General features: G+C 37.6%; 1 protein-coding gene across 7 annotated transcripts in view; it reads left to right on the top strand.

The window, feature by feature from the left end:
• The window catches only part of MAPK6 (mitogen-activated protein kinase 6), a 38,705-nt gene extending 19,431 nt beyond the window's left edge, over nucleotides 1-19,274 (top strand). For all 7 annotated transcript variants that reach the window (XM_026518490.4, XM_026518496.4, XM_026518491.4 and 4 more), the window contains 5 exons: nucleotides 300-1,489; nucleotides 3,013-3,157; nucleotides 8,697-8,861; nucleotides 14,749-14,950; nucleotides 16,914-19,274. In XM_026518490.4, coding sequence (XP_026374275.1) covers nucleotides 935-1,489; nucleotides 3,013-3,157; nucleotides 8,697-8,861; nucleotides 14,749-14,950; nucleotides 16,914-18,015 — 2,169 coding nt within the window. In that variant the 5' untranslated portion in view covers nucleotides 300-934 and the 3' untranslated portion in view covers nucleotides 18,016-19,274. The remainder of the gene's footprint in view (nucleotides 1-299; nucleotides 1,490-3,012; nucleotides 3,158-8,696; nucleotides 8,862-14,748; nucleotides 14,951-16,913) is intronic.
• The last annotated feature ends 977 nt before the right edge of the window (nucleotides 19,275-20,251 follow it).

Below are 20,251 nucleotides of genomic sequence, written 5' to 3' on the forward strand. Positions count from 1 at the left end.
TGTGAACCTTCCTTTGCTCATTGGCATTTAAGAAATGGTACAACCCAATGACCGTAAATATTATAAAGGGTCTAATGTGGTGGGATCTAGAGTCTGAGCCCAGTCCATGTGAATTGCTTACAACGTGGATAGCTATTTTTGATTAAGGGTCATGTTTCCATTTAGTAACTATAAATAAATAAGTTAAATGTACCAGTTCGTTTATAGCTAAATGCCCAATTCGTGTCATTTTACAAAGTTGAGGAGTGTTTAGTATTTCCTGCGGCGGTGACCCTTCCTTCTTTTTTCTCATCCTCCAGGTTTTATCAGAGTAAGATGGACGGTAGCTTTGATTGTGATTGTGGTGAGCTGGAGCCACCTGATCACTAACAAAAGACATCTTCTGTTAACCAACAGCCACCAGGGCTTCCTGTTGAAATATACAGCAACAAAGGAAGAAAAGAGGCAAAACGGAAATAGTGCTTACCAGCACCTTAGAATGATGCTGCTCAGGACCAGTCCAACACTGAATGTATCTGCACTGTGAGGAGAATGTTCATAGAAGCCTGTTGTGTGCATATTTATTCACATTTTCGTTAAATGTTCAATCGTTTAGCACAGTAAATCTGAGTGCATAGTATGTCATTTCATTCCGTTTGAGTTTCTTGAGTGTTTTCTTTAAATGTCTGCAGAGTTGCTGCCCCTTTCTTGAACTATGAGTACTGCAATCTTTTTAATTCTCAATATGAGTAGAGCCTTTTGAGCTTTAAATCTAAGGGGAACTCAACGGGCCTGGTTGGCATATGCAATGAACATCAAGAAATCATCTTGCTGTGGAAGCAAAATTATTTTTCTTTTCCTTTTTTGAAAGATCTTTCCTTTTGATGTCAGTTTTCTTCCTTGTTTACACAAGTTCAACAATTCGAAAGGAAGAGGCAATAGTAACGGTTTCAGAATGGCAGAGAAATTTGAAAGTCTCATGAACATTCATGGTTTTGATCTGGGCTCTAGGTATATGGACTTAAAACCATTGGGTTGTGGAGGCAATGGCTTGGTTTTTTCTGCTGTAGACAATGACTGTGACAAAAGAGTAGCCATCAAGAAAATTGTCCTTACTGATCCCCAGAGTGTCAAACATGCGCTGCGTGAAATCAAAATTATTAGAAGACTTGACCATGATAACATTGTGAAAGTGTTTGAAATTCTTGGTCCTAGTGGAAGCCAGTTAACAGACGATGTGGGCTCTCTTACCGAACTGAACAGTGTCTACATTGTTCAGGAGTACATGGAGACAGACTTGGCTAATGTGCTGGAGCAGGGCCCGTTACTGGAAGAGCATGCCAGGCTTTTCATGTATCAGCTGCTACGTGGGCTCAAATATATTCACTCTGCAAATGTACTGCACAGAGATCTCAAACCAGCTAATCTTTTCATTAATACTGAAGACTTGGTGCTGAAGATTGGTGACTTTGGTCTTGCACGGATCATGGATCCCCACTATTCCCATAAGGTATGTGGAAAGCTAGCTGAGACACCCCTCTTAACTGATGGACATCATCAGGAAGGAATAGGTACTTGTATCTACTTAGTATATTGTGACAGATTTTTGTCGTTAATTGTATTAAACTTTACATAGTATCTTTTTTTCTGATACAGATCTGCTTTCATTCAGAATCTCCATCTGTTTATAAAAGGAAATTGGAGTGCGATCCTAATTACATACAAATTCCTAGAAGTGTCTGGTTATTTGTTATAACAAACTCTCCCTTATTTAGAAGGGGGATATATTCTTATGTGTTTAGGGCAGAATTGTGGTTCTATCTGAAGGTAAGAAGGGCTTCTGTTTCAACTTCTAGATCTTTTGTCCCTGAGTCTCTACTATTCTGTTAGGCCTTGTTTACGCAAAATTAATTTTGTTCAGTATCTAAATTTGCATAAAGATAAAATGTCAGTAAGAATAGCTAAAAGGATTCATAGTAACCTGAGCTGAACTTTGGTCTTTTAGTTTTCAGATGAAATTGTCTGTGGGACCCTGATGTTTAAAATATTAAAGTGGAGCTCCTTTGGTTATAAAGAACCTCTAGGAACTCCCTGCTTGCTTGGCTTCCCATAGCACATGTCTAAACAAACAAGCAAATCTTTTCATTCACATGTATCATGTCACATTAAGTATAACTTAATTTTTTAAAAATTTGAATGTAGAAATTTAGTATTAAAATGAAATGGATGACTACCACATCTTTTTTATGGGTGACAGTAAAGTATTGTGGATAGAACACTGAACTAAGAGTTAAACTATCTAAAATTGAGTTCCATTTCTGCATCCACTTAAGCTATATGACCTTAAGCAGATTCCCTAGTCTATGAATGTTACCGCCCCTCTAAAACGGAGTTACTATCTACCTTCATAATTTTTCAGGGTTGTTTTAAGGATCAAGTAAGGTCATACACGTATAACTGTTTTTTGTTTTTTGGGTTTTTTTTTTTTTAACGTGTAACTGTTTTTGTTAAATGCTTTATAAATGTAAATGTTTTTGTTAAATGCTTTATAAATGTAAAATAGTAAAATAGATTAGGAATGGAGTATGTAGTAGAGCTGGGTCTCCTGGGTTGTCAGGAGGTTGACGTTGGTTTGTAAATAACACCTCAGGTGCTCTTCTTTACCAGTCCTTCGTTGATTTAAAACATCCCTGCTCCTTAAGTAACTTAAGACTTGAAGTGAAAAATAGCTCCTCTTCTGAAACATGTTTTGAATGTGTGACATAGAATCAGCACTAAATTCTTACGGTCTGTTTTGGTCAGCAGACCTCATGTGAACATCATCTTATAGATGCTATATCCCAGGGGCAGTTTAACCTCCATTCAGCCTGAAAGGTACAAGAGCCTTGAAAATGACATAGAAATGAACAGTACTGTTTTAGGATTTCACAAGTACTTTTTTTTTAAGATCAGTGACTCTTGAATGAATCAAGTTTTATGTACTGTTCTTCAGCTAAAGTAAAAAGTTAAAGTATGTTTTTGTTTCTTTTTCAGGGTCATCTTTCTGAAGGATTGGTTACTAAATGGTACAGGTCTCCACGTCTTTTACTTTCTCCTAATAATTATACTAAAGCCATTGATATGTGGGCTGCAGGCTGCATCTTTGCTGAAATGCTGACTGGTAAAACCCTCTTTGCAGGTTAGAAATTTTATAAAATATATGGAAAAAAATTACCTCAAATAATTTTGCATGTGTCTATGAAGCAAGATGTATATAAGATTTAACACAGTTTCTTGTAGTCTGTGATATTAAAATGAACGAATGGTGTTTTAATGTTAAAAATTTTTTTAAACTTACTAATATATTCACTGAATTGTTCACTCAACAAATTTAGTCAGAATTCTAGTGTTCTTTTGTATTTATCTTGTTTCTTAAACATAATTTTATATTTTGTAGATTCACAATGCTTGTTGGTAATCTGTGTTAAATGATACCTGAATTGCGTAATGCTGTCAGTCACTCCTTGTGAAAATTTTTAGCGGTCACTGAAAATGCAGTAATTCTTTGTCCCCTATCATCCCTGTTGCCTGAACTGCCGTACCTTGTTGCCTGACTGCTGTGATCTTTCAGAAACTGCCAAACAAGTGATTTTTTGCTAAGTTTGGTGCTATGAGGGAGTCCACAAAAGTGTGAGAGAGAGAATTTAGTCAAGATGGGAAGGAGGGAATAACCCACGAAAAACATCAGGTGTTGTAAAGCAAAGTATGAGTTTGTATAAAATTATTAAGTTCAGATTATAAGAGCTGCGGACTTAGAGCCTTCATCAGTGATGTCTAGAACAAAAGGCGTAAAGTCAAAAGATTTTTCACTATATAGGAATAGTGAAGAATTTTGGTGGGAGGAAGAGAGAGAAAAAAAATGGTATTATATAAATGAGGGTATGAGCCTGAATCAGTGAGAAAAGTTGGATGAAAGAAATCATGTATGTGCATAAATTAGTGAGAAAAGTTGGATGAAAGCAAGGTGTCAAATAATGAACACATTTATGACTAGTTAAAATAGGGCCAGAATACTTAGAAACTAGGCAGAGGAATTTCCATTTGGAAAACTAGGAAATAGTAGGGTACTGAAAGATTTTTTAGTTAGAGAAGTGACATGATGGTGATTTAGGTCTTTTTCTCTCTTTTGACGTTACTGTTTTTCTCTCTAACCAATCTTAGAGTGGCCCTCCCACCACTTCCAGATTGTGCTAAGAGCAGAAGAAAGGGAATGGAGCAGGGTCTGCTTACAAAAGAAGGATTAATAAGAGAAAGATAAGGGTGCATAGGAGAGCATTATTGAAGAAAGGATGGTATGCATAAATGCGCTTAAATTTTTTGTAATGCTGGTACTTCGTGCACCACTCAGCTTACATAACATTAACTAATCTTTTGTAGTTTCCCCCCTAAACTTATCTGAAATTTCTTCTGTGATGTGTGATTAGTAATTAAATTTCAATTTAGCAGACTTTGAGAAAATACCTGGAAACTAAACGGTTGAGTGGATTGAATTTTTTCCCTAGGAACAGTACTGTAATTGGAGGTTATATTCCTGATATATTCAGGTACCTTCCAACATATAAAATAATTATTGTATTACTTGTTGCTTCATGACCAACTACATCAAAGCACACTGGCTTAAACAATAAACATTTATTATCTGCACGTTTGTATGGGTCAGGAATTGGGAGGTGACTTAGCTAGGTGGTTCTAGCTCAGAGTTGCTTAATCAAGATGTTGTAGTCAAGGGCCTACACTGATCCGAAGGCTTTACTGGGGCAGGAAAGATCCACTTCTAGATAGATTTTTTTTTTTTTTTTAAGATTTTATTTATTTATTTGACAGAGGGAGCGAGCAAGCACAAGCAGCAGGGGCAGAGGGAGCAAGAGGCTCCCCATCAAGCAGGGAGCCTGACATGGGGCTCAGTACCCTGAGATCATGATCTGAGCCGAAGGCAGATGTTTAACCTATTGAGCCACCCAGGCGCCTCCCCCCGCCCCCCCCCCGCCCTTTTTTTCCATTTCTAGGTAGCTTACTCACATGGCTGTTAGCAGGAGGCCTCAGTTTATCACCATGCAGGCTTCCCTATAGGATTGCTTGAGTGTCTTCACAATATTGTAGCTGGCTTTCCCCATAATGCTCTCTCAAAGAGAGCAAGGAGAAAGCTGTTTTATCTTTTTTTAAAAAAAAGTCCTATCAATATGTAATTCAAATGCCAGACAATTCACCCATTTGAAGTGTACAGTTGAGTATTTTTTAGTATCTTCACAGGATTGTATAACCATCTAATTTTAGAACATTTTTGTTCCCCTCCCCCAGAAGATACCCTGTAACCATTAGCATTCACTTCGCATTTCCCCCTTCTTCCAGCTCCTGGCAAGTACTAATCTACTTTATGTCTCTATAGATGTGCCTGTTCTGGACATTGCATATAAATAAATCATATAACTTGTGGTCTTATGACTGGCCTCTTTCACTTAGCATAATATTTTGGAGGTTCATCCATGTTATAACATGTATCAGTTCATCATCTTTTTATGGCCAAATAATTCCATTCTGTGTATGTCATGCTTTGTTTATTCATTCATCAGTTTATGGAAATTTGGGTTTTTTTGTTCTTTTTGGTTATTAATGATGCTACTATGTACATTAGGGTACAGTTTTTGTGTAGATGTATGTTTTCCATTCTGTTGGGTGTGTATACACTTAAGAATGGAATTACTGTGTCATATGATAACTCTGTTTAACTATTTTTGAAGAAATGCCAGACCATTTTCCAAAGTAGTCATAACACTTTACATTGCCACCAGTCCTGTATGAGGCTTCCAATTTCTCCACATTCTCACCAACAATTATTTAAAGTGTAGTCTATCTTATAGTTGTCTTTTTGAATATGAAGTAGTACCTCGTGGTTTTGATTTGCATTTCTCTAATGAGTAATAATGCTGAACACTGGAAATTTGTCTATCTTTTTTGGAGAAATATTTATCCAGATCCATTGCCTATTTTTAAATTGGGTTGTTTGTGTTTTACAATTGAGGTATAAGAGTTCTTTACATATTATGGATACAAGTCACTTATCAGAGATATGATTTGAATGTATTTTCTCTCATTCTGTGGGTTATCTTTTTACTTTCTTGTTGGTGTCTTTTGAAGCACAAAAGCTTTTTAATTCTGATGAAGTCCAATTTATCTATTTTTTTTTCTTTTGTCACTTAGCTTTTGGTGTCATACCTATAAAATTATTGCCTGACCCCCTGAGAACTTAATACTTTTAAATTAGGTCTGTGATCCATTTTGAGCTAATTTTTGTTTATGGTGTGAGGTAGGGCTCCAGCTTGATTCTTTTGCATGTGGATACCTAGTAGTCCAAGCACCATTTATTGAAAAGATTATTCTTTCTCCATTGAATTGTTTTGACCCTAAATGCAAAATACCTTTTTGTGACCTAGACTTTAATGTGACATAGTCATTTCAGCTTTATTTTATGCGTTAGAAGTGAGTCACCTAAGTATACCTCACATTCAAGGGGAGGGGAATTGGATTCTACTTTTTGAAGGGAAGAGGACCAAAGAATTTGTGGACATTTTTTTTTTTTTTTAAGTAGGGTCCACACCCAACTTGACACTTGAACTCACCACCCTGAGATCAAGAGTCGCATGCTCTACCAACTGAGCCAGTCAGGCACCCCACATTTATTTTATTTTTATTTATTTGAGGAGGTTCCATGCCCAGCACCACACGTAGGGCTTGAACTCATGATCCCGAGATCAAGAATCACATGCTCTACTGGCTGAGCCAGCCAAGCACCCAAATTTGTGGACATATTTTAATGCTACCACAATAATATTTTATCAGGAAAACTAATTTGTTTAAAATTGTTAGATCATGCTCTAAGTCATTTGAAATGGGGTCAAAACTTACTGCTGTATTAATTATACGAAGGTACTTAATGTATTTTTAAATGTTCAGCATATTCAGCATTGTGCAAGTATAGCAATAAAAATAATTGGTTTAAGAAACACATTTAATAACATAATTTTGATCTTAAACCCATGTAAACTTTAAACAGTTAATGGGAATTGTTTGTGAAATGATTTGAAAGATCCAGTTTTAGTTCCCTTCTGCTTTATTGGTAGATTTGTGAACCATTCAGTAAAAGCAGCACGAGGGCAATCTGTTTATTAGGTATAGGTCCAAATGAACAGAGCAATAAAAGGCAAGGATTAAGATGTCTAATAGCATCTCAAATTTAACCTATCGGAAACCGAACTCCTGACATTTCTCTCTCATATTTTCTTTTTCTGCTGTCTTCCTCATGTTAGTAAACCAGATCCACTTTTTAGTTGCTGAGGCAGAAATCTTGGCTTCATCCTACACTTCTGTCAATGCAGATTCTATGGGCTCTCTCTCTTTGAAATACATTCAGAATCCAACTGCTTGTTATTATCTCTATCACCACCCACCTCCCCACAGTTCAGTCAACCATTATGTTTCTCCTGGTCTAATGCAGGATTTAACTGCCTTTTCTGCTTTAATATTTGCTCTCTGTAGCCTGGTTACCACATAGCAGCCATAGGAGTTCTCCGAAAACATAAATCAGAACACGCCATTGTTCTGCTTGAAGCTCTGTAATGTCTGCCTATCAAATTCAGGATAAAGCAAACCCTTTGTGTTCTGGTACTACTTCATCTTCTAATACCCCCCCAGCCCACCCCAGCCACTCTATTTCAGCTACACTTACCCTAAATGCTGTTTCTTAGACACACCAAGCCCACTCTGCTCTGAGCCTTCGTGCCTTTTCCCATCTTCCTCAAACTCCCTTCCTCCATATGAATGCATGGTGTGTTCCCCCAACGTTCTCAGTTTTCAGCTTCTCACTGAGGCCTTCCTTGGTCATCTTGTATTAATTAGCAATTCTGTCCATAAAGTGCTCTTTATCCTCCCTGCTTACTCTGTTTTTCTTCATAGCACTAGTCACCATTTGACATAAATGTTGACAGAGTATCATCTGTCTTCTTCCACTAGATCGTAAGCTCCATGAAGGCAGGGACTTGGTCTCTTTCGCTTCACAGTTGTATTTTAAAGTGCCTTGCTCATAGTAGGTACTCAAGAAAAATGTAGAGGTTGAATGGATTCTAGAAATCCGTGGAAAAGCAAATGAATTTTTAGCCACCATTTAGCTTAAAGTTCCCCCTATTATTTCTTTAACAGTGGTCCTGAAATGCTATCTGAGCCTAACCCACAACTATAAAACTTTCTGTAGTGCAAATCTAGTCCAACCCTCCATTTTACTCAAGATGAAATGAAGTCATTACCATGCTAGGTATTCCCAAAGGTAACTGGCTAGTTAATTAGTGGTATAGCCAAGACTAGAATCCATGTCTCTTGAATCCCAATTCATTGCTTTTTTCACTCTTTGATACATTAATATGAGGCTAAACCTTAAAGGGTCAGTTTCTTACGGAAACAAAGCAGCCAGAAGGAAATATGTCAGTGAGCAGACATAGATACACTTCTTGAAGATGGATGATATTCAAAGCAAAGAAACCTGCTGGTTAAGGAGTCAGTTAATCATTTTCCTCCCAGTGGTCATTATAGTATTTTAGTTTCCTATAGCTTTAGAATGCTTGTTGCCAATAAGTAAACATTGAGAAATGTGTTTGTTTATATTGTATTTGATGTTTATTTAATCTCAGGTGCACATGAACTTGAACAGATGCAGCTGATTTTAGAATCTATTCCTGTTGTACATGAGGAAGATCGTCAGGAGCTTCTCAGCGTAATTCCAGTTTACATTAGAAATGACATGACTGAGCCACACAAACCTTTAACTCAGCTGCTTCCAGGAATTAGTCGAGAAGGTATTGTTACCATCATGTAATGGGGTGGGTGGGCGTGTGTTTGTGTGCGTGCGCGTGCACACAAGCAGGATCTGTGTATCCCAGATAGTCTTTAGACACTATGCCTTATCTAAAACTTCAGCTCTTTCCCTTTTTTGGTCTGGCTCTTAGGCTGGAATCTGTTTCTTTGTTCCTCTGAATGATTTTTCAGGTTCCATAAAGTGTATTCCTCTCCTGGTTCTAACTGCATCTACTTTTTCAGCTTACACCCCTGATCTTATCTACCATAGGCGAACATCTAGAGTCACTGTCCCTCACTAAGCTAAAATGGAGTTTTATGAGGGTTATAGGATAAGTAAGTGTGGATACGAATATGAATGTGATCTAGATATGAAAGAGTAAATGGAGTTGGCGAAAGCAAAGGCTTCAGGGCAAGGAAGAGATGGAGGAAAGAGCAGAGCTCTGTGTGAGCAAACACATTACATAAGAGTTTGCAGATTTTGTGTTAGGAATACTAGGTGCTAAATGCAAAAGTTTGTGCAAGCTTGAAAGGAATAGAAACTTGGAGAGAATCAAAACTTTGTTGACCACTAAAGCAAATAATTTCATGTCTCAGAGTGATACGTCTTCAGGGTTTGTTGCTATAAATAATATACAAAAGTCTTTAACTCTTGTAGTAGTTACCTGCAATGAGATCATTTTTTTTCTTTCTAAGATTTTATTTTTAAGTAACCTCGCTACGCAGTGCGGGGGCTTGAACTCACAACCCCGAGATTAGGAGGTGCATGCTGTACCGACTGAGCCAGCCAGGCACCCCAGGATAACATTTTTTTAAGGAAGAGAGTTAGACATGAGGAACATCTTTCTTAAAAGTCGATTGTGTCTTGTATCTTTAAGAATTATATTAAGATGCATCAATGTCAGGATTGTATGGTTCTTTGATGAATCAACAAGTTAGGGATATATAGTTTTCTAACTGTCTTGAAGTTTGTCTGAATTATATATCCATTATTCATAATACCCACTCTGATCATTGTATGTGGTTCAGGTTATTGTGTATCAAAGTGTTTTTGTTGTGTTTTTTAAAAAGATTTTATTTATTTGAGAGAGAGAGAGCACGTGAGGGGGGAAGGGTCAGCGGAGAAGCAGACTCCCTGGGACTCCAGGATCATGACCAGAGCTGAAGGCAGTCGCTTAACCAACTGAGCCACCCAGGCGTCCCCATCAAAGTGTTTTAAAATTGCAAGTGTTTGGGGGCGCCTGGGTGGCTTAGTCAGTTAAGTGTCTGACTCTTGATCTCAGCTCAGGTCTTGATCTGAGGGTTGGTCAAGCCTTCACGTTAGGCTCCATGCTGGGTGTGGAGCCTACTTAAAAATAACTAAAGTGGCGAGTGTTTTGAGAAATAGGCACAGGATGGCAAAATCATAAAGACATTTTTTGTTTTTCTCAAATGTGCTTAAAACTCATGTAGTAAATGCCTGAGTAAAAAGGAAGCAGCTGTATTTAATTTCAGCAAGTTTTTCAGGGTTCGTTTTCAGTAGTTCTACATTCCTAACCGGCCTTCAAGTCTATCTTCACAATCAGTTTCCAGTGCTGGTTATCTTGCTCCTGACCTTGGAGCCACTGTCACATGACATCCTTGTTCATAACTGAACAATAGTCACATAGCATTTGATTGTGCCTCAGAATCCTCTGTGGGAGCTCTTTAAAAATGCAGGCTGTTAGGTCAGAATTCAGAAGTGGGGTGGGGAGCAGAGCATGTGTCTTATTTTTTTAGATTTATTTATTTATTTGAAAGAGAGAGAGTGTGTGCATGTGAGCAGGGGGGAGGGGTATAGAGAAAGGGAGAAGCAGACTCTTTGCTGAGTGTGGAGCCTGACACACGGGGCTCGATCCCAGGACCCCAAGATCATGACCCAAGCCGAAATCAGGAGTCAGGTGCTCAAACCGACTGAGCCATCCAGGCGCCCCCTGCTACAGGTATATAAAACCCTCTGCAGGTATGGCCCTGCTCAGCCAGGCTGAGGGTCAGGAATAACCTTGATTGCCTTTGGAGTCATTGTTGCTGTTGCTATGTCTTCAAAAGAGGCAAGCTAGTAATGTAGGACATTGCTGTTGAAGCATTTACAGTCTAGTCAAATTTGAATCTTCTTTTTCCCTACCCTCATTAGGGTTGGGATCATGTCTTAGCTGCGAACCAATTTGAATATTTGGCTGATGGCTGGAATTATTCATAATGCATTAAATGTATGTCTTTGATAATGGGTTAATTAACCATCAGGCAAAGATGCTTGGTATTCATAAGCGGCAGAGCTGCACTCACACAGAAGTGTAATGCAGTTTTTAAAGTTCCTGAGACTAGAGATTTACTATGTAGATATGTTCCATACCAGTTTCTTCTTGATGAATGTTGGAGTTTCACTTTTGGGCAGAGCATATTCTGAGGCAATGGGGACTTAGTAAGAATAATACATGTTCTTTTCTCACATGTTCATGATCTTCAGAGGGAAAAAAACCAAACAATATGAAGTAGTTATGAATTAACACATTAAGATGATTAGGAACCCTAGTGGTCTTACGTCTTTACATGAAATATCCTTTTTCATTTTCCTCCATACTTACCTCTCATCCTCCCTTTTGCTGTAGTTTACCATGTATTTCTGTATCTTAGCATACTTCAGCACCATCCTAGCAAATATTTAGAGCAGTGCTGTCCAATAGAACTTTCTGCAATTACGGAAATGGTCTACATATGCATATACTGCATGCACTTGGGAGCTCAGCTTGGGGCTAGTTTCTTTCTTACCTCTTCCTGCTGTCTACGGTTCCCAGATGCTAGGGATTTTAGAGTATATTTTATATGGGATTTTAGAGTATATTCCTCATGCGTAGTTGGATATATATTTCCCTTCCCTCTGAGAATGGTGATTGTGCTGGGTCAGCCCTTAACTCTGTGCCTTAGAGTCTCTCTTGCCTTGAGACACAAGGACCTGGACTAATTAAGATGGACTCTTTTGCAAGAGAACCAAGAATAGCTTGATGTATTGTGAAATGACTTCCTAGATTAGGGTAATATAATAGGAGGGGGTTAAAGGCGAGGAGAGGAAGAGGCTTCAGCCCTGGGCCACTGAAGGGCATGATGAGTAGCCGTGAGCCTTAGGTTTCTTCAGTCGTTATTGGAATGATTTGAGGATTGAATGAGATAATGTATATGAAAGCACTTTGTAAAATATAAAAGGCTATAAAAAAACTGTTGTTTACATCAGTGAGAAATTGGGAATTGAGAATAGCGTCCTTTCTAGAGTGCAGCTTAGTTTTAGAGAGGAGTATCTTTTCCTTTGAGACAGAGGTAAGGATAAGAGGATGTATGACAGGCCATAGTGAAGAAGTAGGGATTAAGGTAAATATGAAGTGGGTTCAGATATGATAAAGATTGAGAGCATAAAGAGATAGTGTAGAACATTGCTGAGCAATAGCAAAGGCCAAATTGCAGTTCTGTAATATAAATTTGTAGTGAGCTGTGTGTGTGTGTGTGTGTGTGTGTGTGTGTGGTTTGTGTATTGAGCTTTCATCAGTACTGTATGACTAGGAACAGGGAAAGTAGATTGGGGAAATGATTCACAGTTGAGGATTGATACACAAGTGCATGGTGGTATAAGGGCAACCTTCAGGCTGGTGACAGGTGTGGTTCAGGATGGGCTAGGAGCTTATGAGCTAAGTTAGTGGGAAGAATTGAGTGTGTGGCAGGCAGCTCTTCCAAAGCCCGAAAGTGAACAAGTGAATTTGTGTGTTATGTTGGAGTGTGATTGATGTGAAACAGATCAACAAATTAGTACAACAGCTAGTCAGTGAGCTCAGGGAAGGAAAGGGGAAAGGATTTTTTATTAAGCACTAGACACTATGCTTTACATTTAATTTTTATACCTTATATCTGTCTCTGTTTCCATTTTATACATGAAAAAACCGAAGTTCAGCAAGTTCAACCTGTCTAGCCCTTTACTGCTAGTAAGTAATTCATTTAAGCTAGTGAGTAGGAGAGGTGAGATTAGGTTGAACCATATGAAATTGCTGTTATTTGACCGTTTTTGATTGACAAAAATAGAAGTTTCATATGGTTCAACTTAATATATTCTTTTTCTTTGTAACTGACCATAGTATGAGATGGGGGTACATTGCACATATTTACTGTGTTTACTTAGTGAGTGTCTTTTTTTTTTTTTTTAACGTAAATACATGATTTTATTTATTTTTTTCTTTCTTTTTTTTTATTAACATATAATGTATTATTTGTTTCAGGGGTACAGGTCTGTGATTCATCAGTTTTACATAGTTCACAGCGCTCACCATAACGCATAACCTTCCCAATGTCCACCACCCAGCCAGCCCATCCCTCCCACCCTCCTCCAATCCAGCAACCCTCAGTTTGTTTCCTGAGATTAAGAGTCTCTCATGGTTTGTCTCCCTGTCTGGTTTTGTCTTGTTTCATTTTTTCCTCTCTTTCCCTGTGATCCTCTGCCTTGTTTCTCAAATTCCACATATCAGTGAGATCATACGATAATTGTCTTTCCCCGATTGACTTATTTTGCTTAGCATAATACCCTCTAGTTCTATCCATGTTGTTGCAAATGGCAAGATTTCATTTTTTTGATGGCTGTGTGAGGTGGTATCTCATTGTGGTTTTGATTTGTATTTCCATGATGCTGAGTGATGTTGAGCACTTTTTCATGTGTCTTTTGGCCATTTGGATGTCGTCTTTGAGGAAGTGTCTGTTCATGTCTTCTGCCCATTTCTTGATTGGATTATTTGTTCCTTGGGTGTTAAGTTTGATAAGTTCTTTATAGGTTTTGGATACTAGCCCTTGCCCTTTATCTGATATGTGGTTTGCAAATATCTTCTCCCATTTTGTCCGTTGTCTTTTGGTTTTGTTGACTGTTTCCTTTGCTGTGCAAAAGCTTTTTATCTTGATGAAGTCCCAGTAGTTCATTTTTGCCCTTGCTTCCCTTGCCTTTGGCGATGTGTCTAGGAGGAAGGTGCCGCAGCTGAGGTTCAAGAGGTTGCTGCCTGTGTTCTCAAGGATTTCGATGGATTCGGATCTCACATTTAAGTCTTTCATCCATTTTGAGTCTATTTTTGTGTACGGTGTAAGGAAGTGGTCCAGTTTTATTCTTCCGCATGTGGCTGTTGAAGTTTCCCAACACCATTTGTTGAAGAGACTCTTTTCCATTGGATATTCTTTGCTGCTTTGTTGAAGATTAGTTGACCATAGAGTTGAGGGTCCATTTCTGGGCTCTCTGTTCTGTTCCATTGATCTATGTGTCTGTTTTTGTGCCAGTACCGTACTGTCTTGATGATTACAGCTTCGTAATAGAGCTTGAAGTCCAGAATTGTGATGCCACCGGCTTTGCTTTTCTTCTTCAACATTCCTCTGGCTAATCAGAGTCTTTTCTGGTTCCATACAAATTTTAGGATTATTTGTTGCATTTTTGTGAAAAAAGTTGATGGTATTTTGATGGAGATTGCATTAAATGCGTAGATTGCTCTAGGTAGCATAGGCATTTTAACAATATTCTTCCAGTCCATGAGTATGGAATGTTTTTCCATTTCTTTATGTCTTCTTCAGTTTCTTTCATGAGTATTCTGTAGTTTTCTGAGTACAGATTCTTTGCCTCTTCGGTTAGATTTATTCCTAGGTATCTTACGGATTGGGGTGCAGTTGCAAATGGGATCGACTCCCTAATTTCTCTTCTTCTGTCTCATTGTTGGTTCTTTTCTTTTTAATCTGTAAATTAAGTAAATTAGTTTGTCTGATAAACTTTAATTTACCTTTTAATTATATAATCCCTTTTTTTCCTTCATTGGTTGGTCGACCTCCAGTACAGTTAAGGTGTTTTATCTCTTTCTTTTGCAGCACTGGATTTCCTGGAACAAATTTTGACATTTAGCCCAATGGATCGGTTGACTGCAGAAGAAGCGCTTTCCCACCCTTACATGAGCATATATTCTTTTCCAATGGATGAGCCAATTTCAAGTCATCCTTTTCATATTGAAGATGAAGTTGACGATATTTTGCTTATGGATGAAACTCATAGTCATATTTATAACTGGGAAAGGTAAAGTGATCCTAAGTTAGAAAAATGTCATTTATTGTATTTTCACAATGCAGAGTACTGACTTTTGTATGATTGTGGCCCATTTATTGTATTTTCAATAAACCATAATGTAGTGAGTTTTATTTTTAAATTATGTAGAACAAGACAGTGTAGATGTCTTAAAAATTTAGTAATAGTCTCTTTGGGTTTCTGCTAAACTTATTAATATCTTTGAATAGCATTTATATAATTTAAATACTTAATAGTTACTGGTTAGGATATACATAATGGGAAAATGTAAATTCACTTTGAAACATTTTCAAAGCCATTAAGGCTTGTTTAGTTGTTAACAAATATAAGGTCCTTTAAACATGAGGGTTGAAGGTTGGAAATCTGAACCATTTTAAACTATTGCTTTTATAAATGTCACAATTTTTTTTTAAGATGTTGGGTGACAAGACTGAACCTTATCCAAATAGGTATCTCCGTAATGTCTCAAATTTTTACATAAAATCTCTTGCATCTTAGGATAGAAATTATTTTGATTCATGGTATATGCTATTCAAATCTGTTTTCCTGATGACGCAAAATAACTTGGGCTGCTTGAACATGGGTTCAGTATAAGAGACTCTTCTATTTTGAACAGTATAAAATATCAAAGTGGATAACATTATGCATTTTAGTTAAAGATTTTTTTCCCTCAGCTTTCTTTTAGCATTTCTAAATTCCCGGGGAAATTTAAATATAATTTTGCTTCAAAGTAGGATCATAGCATATAATAATGAATCAATATTATTTTTAAAGATTTTATTTAGACAGCATGAACTTGGGGAGCTGCAGAGGGGGAGGGGGAGGGAGAAAGAATCTTTCAAGCAGACTCTGCTCTGAGTGCATAGCCCCACGTGGGGCTTGATCTCACAACCCCAGGATCATGAGCTGAGCTGAAACCAAGAGTCTGATGCTTCAACTCACTAAGCCACCCAGGCACCCCATGAATCAATATTACTTAAAATCTTCAGGTGATTTTGATATTTAGCCAGTTGTCAGAGTCACTAATGACAATCATAAAACTTTAAAATTTCATATATCTCTGTGTTTAAAAGAACAGTATTTAATAATTAAAGAAGTAGTTAAAATCAGTTTGTTTAGTCATTGCATTTTTTCCCTCCTAAAATGTTGGGGTATTTGTATGTTTACACATCTGGCAGTGACCTGTTGGTCCACATGAACATTTCTACTGTCCACATACAGTTCTTTCATACATACTCAGATGTCTTCCAATCTCTTTTCTAATCCCTCCTCCCCATTCCCCAACCGTGTGTGTGTGTGTGTGTGTGTGTGTGTGTGTGTGTGTGTGTGTGAGAGAGAGAGAGAGAGAGAGAGAGAGTGTGTGTGTGTGTGTGTGTCTGCGAGCCTGCCTCTACTTGGGCATGAAATGGCCACCTTGCTGTGATGTGTCGATAAGAGGATACCACATTCAGTAGCGCATGTACATGGAGAGGTTTTTTTTTCTATTTGTGATGAATTCCAGTAAGCCTTCCTCTGTTCTAGTCTAACTTGTTACCAGGAGAGTGAAAATCTGTAAGAGACCTGATTGAGATTAGAGGTAGCTATTTTGTGGCCACAAAGTATTTTTTCTCTGTATAAAACTGTTGGAATTGACTTGTAGACATGGCAGCCACTCATCTTTGGAGGTGTATGAAAAATAGAATAGAGAAAAGACTGAATAAGTGTGAAATGATATTTGGTCTTAAATTTAAGAATGGAGGACTCAGAATTTTACTGTAATTCTCTTTCATTGGTAATTACCAAAATTGCCTGTTACTTTATGTAGTAACAGATCTTACCTATCCATTAAAGTTAGGAGTTACACTCCTATTGTCTCTGCATACACCTAGCAGAGTGCTTTCACTTAAAAGGCACTCAATGAATTTGAAAATGAAATCCTACGTCTGGACTAACATTAATGCATTGATTTTTTCAGGTACCATGATTGTCAATTTTCAGAGCATGATTGGCCTATTCATAACAACTTTGATATTGATGAAGTTCAGCTTGACCCAAGAGCTCTGTCTGATGTCACTGATGAAGAAGAAGTACAGGTCGATCCTCGAAAATATTTGGATGGAGATCGTGAAAAGTATTTGGAGGATCCTGCTTTTGATACCAATTATTCTACTGATCCTTGTTGGCAGTACCCAGATCATCATGAAAACAAATATTGTGATCTGGAGTGTAGCCATACTTGTAACTACAAAACAAGGTCGTCATCATATTTAGATAACTTAGTTTGGAGAGAGAGTGAAGTTAACCATTATTATGAACCCAAGCTTATTATAGATCTTTCCAATTGGAAAGAACAAAGCAAAGAAAAGTCTGATAAGAAAGGCAAGTCAAAATGTGAGCGGAATGGATTGGTTAAAGCCCAGATAGCTCTAGAGGAAGCATCACAGCAACTGGCTGAAAAAGAAAGGGAAAAGAATCAGGGATTTGACTTTGACTCCTTTATTGCAGGAACTATTCAGCTGAGTTCACAACAGGAGCCTACTGATGTTGTTGATAAATTAAATGACTTGAATAGCTCAGTGTCCCAACTAGAATTGAAAAGTTTGATACCAAAGTCGGTAAGCCGAGAAAAACAGGAAAAAGGAATGGCAAATTTGGCTCAGTTAGAAGCCTTGTACCAGTCTTCTTGGGATAGCCAGTTTGTGGGTGGTGGAGAGGACTGTTTTCTCATAAATCAGTTTTGTTGTGAGGTAAGGAAGGATGAACAAATTGAGAAGGAAAACACTTACACCAGTTACTTGGACAAGTTCTTTAGCAGGAAAGAAGATACCGAAATGCTAGAAACTGAGCCGGTAGAGGATGGGAAGCTTGGGGAGAGAGGGAATGAGGAAGGGTTTCTGAACAACAGTGGGGAGTTCCTCTTTAACAAGCAGCTTGAATCCATAGGCATCCCACAGTTTCATAGTCCCGTTGGGTCCCCACTGAAGTCAATACAGGCCACCTTAACACCTTCTGCTATGAAATCTTCCCCTCAGATTCCTCATAAGACATACAGCAGCATTCTGAAACATCTGAACTAAAACACTCAGCAGACATTTCTCTTTGTATTCTTCATGAAATGTGTTTGGTCTTTTTTATTACTAGTGTTTCAGTCATTTTTTTACTTGAATCATATGGTGTCATTTAGAAAGGATTTTATTAGTTCTTGGTTTTTAAAATCCAGACTTTTTTTCTACATGTGAGATGGTTTTCATTTTAACTGGCATGTCGTTTGCACACAAAAATAAAGAATAGAGCAAAATAAGGCAATGCAGGAGGCGACAAAAGAAATGCACTAAGACCAGTAACATTCTCTCATAGAACAATGATCTGTTTTACAGGAAACAAAAATCTTGCCTTGAAATTTACACAGTGAGACTGTACATAATTGCATGAAAATATCTATTTTTTTCCTAAAACATTTTTCATTCATGAGTATTTTCAAGTTTTTCATACTGTACACATTTCTTAAAACACATGATACCAGCAGCAACTGAAAATGAATGCCGAATTTGGTACACATGTGTTATCTACCTCAAGGTAACAAAAGTATGTGGAAAAACATAGACCACCCATAGTGCTTCACATATGCACTTCTATTTAGCCAGCGTTTATTGTAGTAAACTATTCCTAATAAGATTCACGCACCGTTTATAAATGTTCTGGTATGCATTCTTTATAGTGAAGTGTTACTACATCACATCTTATTTATTTTAGCAAATCAGTATATTTTCTGTATTTAATTATAAAAAGTTAACTTAGTTTTTGGAATTTATTTGCAAGTCCACCTTTTCCATTTGGCACTATGGTTTGTTGCCTACTTAGCTGAATATATAATGTCAGCTCATCCTAAGGCTGTCCACGTACTTAATTTACTTAAGTATTCATTTTAAGTAAGGCGCTCACTGTGTATAGGAATTTGTATTTTGGAGGTGCTTGTCTATCTACAAAGAAACATTAGGAATTACTTTATTATAAAATGCTCCTAGAAGTCTTAACTGTGTTTATTTTTAAAAAAACAGACTGTAATGTTAGACTTGTGTGCATGGAAGTAATTAAGGTACATCATTATTGTAGTTTAAAAGTTGTACATGATAAGACATATTTTGTTTTTACTGTATGTTTTTACTGAATGATCTGTTCCCCATCCCAAGGCAAGCATGAATAAAATTAGGTTAAATGTAGCATGTGGCATTGCAGTCTCTTAGAATTTGTTTCATCTATTTTATTTTATTGAATACTGTCTGTATCTTTGGTTATCCTGTTCAAAGAAAAGGATAAATAAAACGTGGCCAATGAATATGACTTCTGTTGAACTCTTTAGGTAATACAGATTACCTGCTAGAAGGAATGAAAAATCACTAGCAAAACTTTTATCTAGTTCTGCTCTTTGGCAACTTTAAATTGTGGCCGCACTTTATTTTTAAGGATTTTGTTTATTAGAGAGAGCCTGCAGGCATGGAGGGAGGGGCTGAGCGGGGACGGGGTGGGGGGGCCGGGGGGGGGGGGGGAATCTCAAGCAGACTCCACGCTGAGGGTGGAGCCCAGTGCAGGGCTGGATCTCACGACCCGGGGATCATGACCTGCGACGAATTCAAGAGTCAGATGCTTAACTGACTAAGCCACCCAGGTGCCCCTAAATTGTGGCTGTACTTTAAACTCTGTTAGGCTAAACAGCTTAAAAAGGTTCTTGGTCTCTGCTCAGAAACCTCTTGTCTTACCTTCCCACATTACTATGGAATAAGGCTTTATATATTTCAAAGCTGTCAGATACGTGTGCAGGCTTTGAAGGACGCAGGCAGAGGAACCTCCTTTAAATGTATTTGCTCTACAGTACATCATCCTTCCTTCGGTCAAGAACTCATCTGTTTACCTGTCCAAATATAAAACCCTTTTTCCTGTAACCTCACTTTTCTGTTTGTCTTCCATCCTTGTTTTATACAAAGCCGGTTCTATTAATATCCAGACTTCTCTCTTCCCAGTGACCTATTCATTGATTTCATTTGGTTTCACAGACCTTTAAAAAATACGCATATTTTCTGGATGAATATCAGTCACACGTTGTGAATTTGAATATATATTCCAGTTACCTTAAAAGAACAAAGCTCTTAGAGCGGGTGCTTTCAGGTTTTCACCATTGGATATGATGTTAAGCCGCAGATTTTCATACATGGTCTTTATTATTTTGAAGTAATTTCCTTCTGTTCCTACTTTGAGTGTTTTTTATTCATGAAAAGGTGTTGAATTTGGTGGCATGCTTATATTGCATCTATTGAG

The sequence above is a fragment of the Ursus arctos genome, unplaced genomic scaffold (genome assembly GCF_023065955.2).
Source record: "Ursus arctos isolate Adak ecotype North America unplaced genomic scaffold, UrsArc2.0 scaffold_36, whole genome shotgun sequence".
Classification (NCBI taxonomy): Eukaryota; Metazoa; Chordata; class Mammalia; order Carnivora; family Ursidae; genus Ursus; species Ursus arctos.